General features: G+C 33.1%; 1 protein-coding gene across 2 annotated transcripts in view; it reads right to left on the bottom strand.

Moving 5' to 3' along the window:
* Positions 1 to 1,436: 1,436 nt before the first annotated feature.
* LOC149572874 (RNA polymerase sigma factor sigA-like) overlaps positions 1,437 to 6,000 on the bottom strand; it is a 54,569-nt gene continuing 50,005 nt past the window's right edge. The window contains exons 5-10 of one of the 2 annotated variants that reach the window (XM_089812010.1): positions 2,736 to 2,864; positions 2,551 to 2,604; positions 2,404 to 2,475; positions 2,220 to 2,282; positions 1,968 to 2,080; positions 1,437 to 1,822 (exon numbers count right to left, since the gene is read on the bottom strand). In XM_089812010.1, coding sequence (XP_089668136.1) covers positions 1,708 to 1,822; positions 1,968 to 2,080; positions 2,220 to 2,282; positions 2,404 to 2,475; positions 2,551 to 2,604; positions 2,736 to 2,864 — 546 coding nt within the window. In that variant the 3' untranslated portion in view covers positions 1,437 to 1,707. The remainder of the gene's footprint in view (positions 1,823 to 1,967; positions 2,081 to 2,219; positions 2,283 to 2,403; positions 2,476 to 2,550; positions 2,605 to 2,735; positions 2,865 to 6,000) is intronic. The other variant, XM_089812009.1, reaches the window with a different exon arrangement.

Below are 6,000 nucleotides of genomic sequence, written 5' to 3'. Positions count from 1 at the left end.
GGAGAATGATTATTATTATTTAAAAAGTTGAATCTAAGCTATTAGAAATTTCATTTCCTTACCTTGATGGCATTAATTGATTGTGTCTTATTATCTAATACTCCTCACTGGCATTACGATGTTGGTTTTTCATTACTAATTACCTTTCTTCTTGTGCAATTGTAAAGTTTCCTCTTTTCTATTTTGAATGTCCAATGTATTTGGAATTGTCTCCCTATATTTCCTCTATCTAGTGCATATGTTGATGGTTTCTTGCACGTGTATGGGTGTTGTTGATTGTCTTTCTACTAGCTCAATTGAGTATCAACTATCATCACCTTCTATGTGAAATGTGTAAATGGACAACCCCCAAAAGAAAAGTAAGAAGAAAGATCTTGCACCATTTTGTGGGAACGAAGAGGTTGTTATTGAAGGGCATTTCATCATAAAGTGTGCAACAAATGAGTATATTTTAAGTAGTTTAAAAACATTTTGAAGGTGGGTAGCCTTAATGAACCTTTTGAGATGAGCCTTCACAAAATGGTAAATTTATTGGGCAAGAAGCATATTAGAAGAGATGGCTTGGAAAGAAACCTAAAAATGGATTAATTTTACTTTTGCTTCTCTAAATGGCTTAGCGCATACAATTTGGAATTTTTCTAGGCTTTGATTAGTTGCATTCTTCCATGGTCAACTTTCCTTGTCTTTGTAGTCTTCCCTACTATATTTCTCGTTATGATTGTTGGTCTAGTTGGTGGTTTTGCATAGGATTCTTAATGCTCTAAATAGTTGGAGGATGAGTTATATCTCAACGCTCTTACCCTATTCAATGACACTTGCCTTATTCTATGACATATGGCGACCATGCACCCTTGTCTATCTACTTCTAAGGATATTGCCAACTCCAATGAGCGATGTGATGGGTAACATATTCGTTCTAATGCTCAAGCCCAAACTTTGGTTTTTTCCTTGGATAAAATTTTGGTGCAACTTTATTGTGTCTTTTGTGCTCGAAGAATTGAGCTTTGTTTTTTAATATAATGCTTTTGTACAATTGGTTCATAAACATTTTTTTTGTTCTTGGCATGGCCTCTCCAATCCTTGTGTACAATCCTCCTATTGGTACCATGCTAATCTTTGGGCCTTGCATACTTCATTTTTTTCTTCATTTATATAAAATGGCTTTATCACTTTTAATCAATTAAAAATATGTACTGACATGATTAAGTGTATTTTTTTGCTATCAAAAATTTAAATTTAAAGGTTAAATAGTCTTCATTTTTTTTAATGTTTACTATGGTATTATTGCTGCAAAAAGCATGTGTTTATTGATACGCCATTACATGGGTGATTAAACATATACTATCATATTTATGTTGGTGTAATACAAGAAAATGTCATTTATTTGATGTCCAAAATAGAATTTTACAAGATTAAGTCTTCAATTACTTCCTTAGTTTATCATGGGAATTCATCATTTATTACTATGAGTATGTATTAATACACAATCTCTAGTATGATTGGCATGTAAAATATCATATCTATGTTTTAGCAACACAAGAAAATCTCAAATTTGTATGGATATTAGGGGCTGCAAATGCCCATTATTGAACCTTTTAGACAAATAATAAATATGAGATGATACATTCAATCAAATGCTACCTATGGACGCAAAATTGTTCCAAGAGAATTTCAATCCCTTAGCTATGATATGCTTTATGTCATATCTTATTTTAAGTATACTGAATGTAATGGATCCACTTTGTGATATATTGCAGAATACTTCAACTTTTGAATTGCTCTTAATCCCAATTGTCTCACTGTCTCTCTTGATAATCCATGCCTGAAAAAACATTGCATCTTGTTCAAACACTATATTTGACTATAAAATATTACATTGAAATTAGATCAAACACTACATTTAACTATTAAAGTAAATTACTAATATACCATAATTTCCTTATCTGAAGTACATAAAAAATTCTTACCGTTTTCCTATATCCTTCCACAAACAACCACCTGCATCTAAACCAAAAAATTGTCTAATAATTTTTTTCTCTCTATCACTCAAAGTGGAGTTGATCAAATTATTAACATCTTCCTGCATAGAAAGGCAATAATCAAAAAAATATTAGATTTACCCAATAATTTTGCTAACTATAATTTCTAATTCAGAAATTTTACATTTTTTCTAATTTAACAATCTTATAAAAAAACATTATAAACCTTAGAAAACTCACCTTTAAAATACTATTTCCTTCAATAAACCATGGTTGGTTTTCAAGGCTAAAATCAGCTATATGCTGTATGCAACAAAATATTAAATTAATCAAACCTGGAAATCCAGACCATATGATTATTGGCACTACTTTTATAAATATCAAGAACAATTTAAGGATTTTATGTAAGGGAACTTGTAGTTACATTTCTTGAAATGTCACATCGCTCATCATTTATATACCGTTCTCCCTCCATGGAAATAATCCTTGTTTGAGCCTATACAAAGTACAGTTTATCAAATTCATCTCATAAATACATAAACTTTCACCAAAAAAAAATCAAGTGACCTACCCTGATAGCATTCTTCACTTGTGCAACCGATACATTTAAGGTCCTTGCAATTCTCTGCATTGAATTTCAATTAATCTCATGGTATTCCATCTTTAACTAATGACTTGTATGCAATCTGCAACAAATAACTTTTAAGTAATTTGAAAAATCTATCACAATGTTAGTTGAAAATGAAGAAAATGCACCTCAATTGTAGGAGTTACATTCTCCTCTTTTAGAAGCATTTTTACATTATTTATTGAACCCAAAAGATGGTGAAGGTAATCAGGTAACCGTATGATCCTTGAATGCTTAACAGCAAACCTCCCTATAGCCTGCAAACCACATTATTATATCATTGAGAAAAAGTTTGGGTGCACACAGATAAGATATAATTCAAAATGAGGCTTAAGTTTTGGAAACAAATAACTTGAATGCATCCTAGCTTCCACACACCGTCTGATAAATCAACAATATAATGAAAACACTTTAAACTTGGCCCACCAATGCAGCATGCATGTATTTGGTTAACCTCTTTCAACAACTATGCATGCAATTGAAATATGTGTTATTAAAACATGCATATAACTTGATTTATATCACCTCTATTTCAAATATAGAACTAGTTTAAATCTGTAGTATCATCACAAATATGACCATATCTTGGAATTGTGTGCAAGAGAGTAGAGCACACGAGAATATTCTCATTGTTGAGTTTTCAAACAGGTTAATTTCTTTGAGTTCATGAGCATCAAAAGTGAATTTTGAAATAAGGCATCTCTCAAGATAGTGAAGATAAAGAAATTGACACTAATATTTCCCTAAATACTTCTTAGCATCTTCTTGAGTGTGAATGTCATGTAGCTGGTGCTTTATCTAGATTTGAGTAAAGAAAATTTTTAGTCAGTGAAACCCTGAAATCGCTATAATAAACACATTATCTGGTGGAGTTATTTTTACATAGTTATACTATCAAAGAAAAAATCATATGCACCTCCTCCTTGATGTGCTGCCTTCTACATATTAATGCATCATATTAATATGAAGAAGAAAAACTAATATAGATTTGATTTGACAAGGAGTATAATTTATTGAAGAAAACCGTAACATTGTTGAAGTAGGATACAAACAGAGGGTTAAGTGTCCATCCTTCCATAGAGAATTTACACATTCCTAAAAGTTCAAGGAAAAAACTTTCAAAACAATGACAAGGTACAATTAGCTCCAACTTTTAATATGTTTTTAATAGCTAAATTTAAAAAAAAAAAAAAAAAAACTCACACAATCATGCCCAGAAATCAAATATGACAATGTTTTAAATTGTCAAACTTGCATTCAGGATCTTCTTAGTTCACCTGTGGTCCTTAATTTGCCATCCCAAGACAACTTTGGAAGGAACGAATACAGGTTTCTCTTCAGTCAAGCTTTTCTCAATTTATTGACTGTGCATTGTCAATTAAGTTTCTTCATCCACACACCAAAGTCATCTTCAGTCGATAGTCATTTTTTGCAGTTGACTATACAACACATTTAACTGCATTGTTTTCTCATTTACATTTCTCTGTCTTCTGTGTGAGTTTATTATACATTTGGTATTACAATGGAATGTTTGTAAGTTCTTTGATTGCAGTAAAGTGGTCTAACAGTTTCATTATACCATGGAGATCCATGAGGGAACATGTCCATGAGCATGGACCCATGAGAATTTTAGACAAGGCCTTTTAAAGCTTATATATAGCCTCCCTTCAACACTCTTCAGTTGCTTAGAGTAGATATCAAAATGATTTGCTACAGTTTCAACAAATGTCCAAATTTAATGTTCTTGTGGTAGTTCAGCCTTCAGTGTCAAACATGGGTGCACCATTCACGTGTGATAGCCATGTGCAATTCCAATGTCCAAATTATTTCAAGGTGGTTCTTTCCCATTCACAGTGACCATTTGCCAACTATAACATGGTTGCAGTTCAAAGTTCCCTTTTGCAGTTCCCTTTTGGACGTTCAATGTTTCAGTTTGCAAGCTATTAGTATGGACTTCCTGAAATGCTTTTCTTGCAGGCTGCATAGCATTCTGGGTTCTAATGTCTATTGCATGAACAATTTTCTCATAACATCAATGCTACTACAAGTTATAATCTGGTATCAACTGGGAGCTAATCATATTGCAGACTTGACCCATGGTAGTTTTTTCTGCTGCAAATGTACTTATTATAAAAAATTGTGCATCCAACATGGAATATTGCTTCTTATCCGAGACATACTTTTGGATTCCAGGTAGCTTTTTTTAAGCATATTTTAGTGTTGTGCTGTTTGCTTAAAGATAATGCATTTAAGCTTCTAAATTTGTGTTAGCAGCATTGCAGTTAAAGAAGATTTATGGTTAAACTTCTCATTGATCATAGTTAAGCATTTCTGAATTTGAGTTATCTTTTAGAGCCACAGGCTACAACGTAGTCCTGTTGAAATTTAAAGAAAATCTTTTCTTTCATTTGAAAACAGAAATACTGAAGCAGTCAACCACCAGCAGCAAAAGCTAATAAAACCTTTCATATTGAACCATAAAAACCCTCCAAATATCATCGCTTGTCCCAGTGCTGACTGTCACCAAGCACACTCCGCCATTACTTTTCTAAAATTAAAAATAGCATTTAATTCTAAATTATTCATTCCTGTAGCTGAGGAATTGACCTTGGTTGATAATGATTTTCTATTCTTGGGCAAGAAAGATAAAACTCTGAATGGATCCCCCTTGATCAAATTGTTCCTTGCCATATGCTGGAAGTTGCAAAAAATCGAAAAAATTGTAGATGTCTTTAATTCAATTTCTAAGGAATGGGCAGAACAGAGTTTCCCATCCAGGCATGCCTCTCCTACAAACCCCACCTTTTCTCTTTACTTTGTCAAAATTTCAGACTTTTTTATTCTAGCATCCCAACATGAGTGTTTTGATTTCCCAGACTTTTCCCCATCCTTGATTCACAATAATTTACACTATTTTATTTTTCAAAGTCACATTTGTAGTCATTCCTTTGTTTGCATGCCTTGTGGCATGAGTTCCTCAATATCCCCAACCCCCAACTTTCAAATTTCCTTCGTAGGAGTCAAAGATGCTGGAATCTCTAGCATTACACTTTTGGCATGAGGAATGAGTAATCCCATCCTCCAAATGCGGAACCTCTAGCATTATACTTTTGGCATGAGGGATGGATAATCCCATCCTCCAAATGTCAATAGGATTGGGCCAAGGTTCTAGATGTAACTGCAAGAATTTTGAAAATCCTAAATTGAGGAATGTTATGGTCATTTCCCCCTATTTTCACAATGTTCCAGCCTTTGGGTGTGTAACCAGATAGTTTCTGCCTGTCCAATATCTACTTCCAATCTCTAGATCAAGTCCCCACATCTCCCATTCTCGATCCTTCTCCATGTCAAACTTTTGCATTACTTCTAAATCACTTCTTCCATTCCCCATGT

The sequence above is a fragment of the Cupressus sempervirens genome, chromosome 2 (assembly GCF_028749045.1).
Source record: "Cupressus sempervirens isolate cs-2001-9-10 chromosome 2, ASM2874904v1, whole genome shotgun sequence".
NCBI lineage: Eukaryota > Viridiplantae > Streptophyta > Pinopsida > Cupressales > Cupressaceae > Cupressus > Cupressus sempervirens.
Note: the sequence above shows the minus strand (reverse complement) of the source record. Positions and strands in the feature narration are given on the sequence as shown.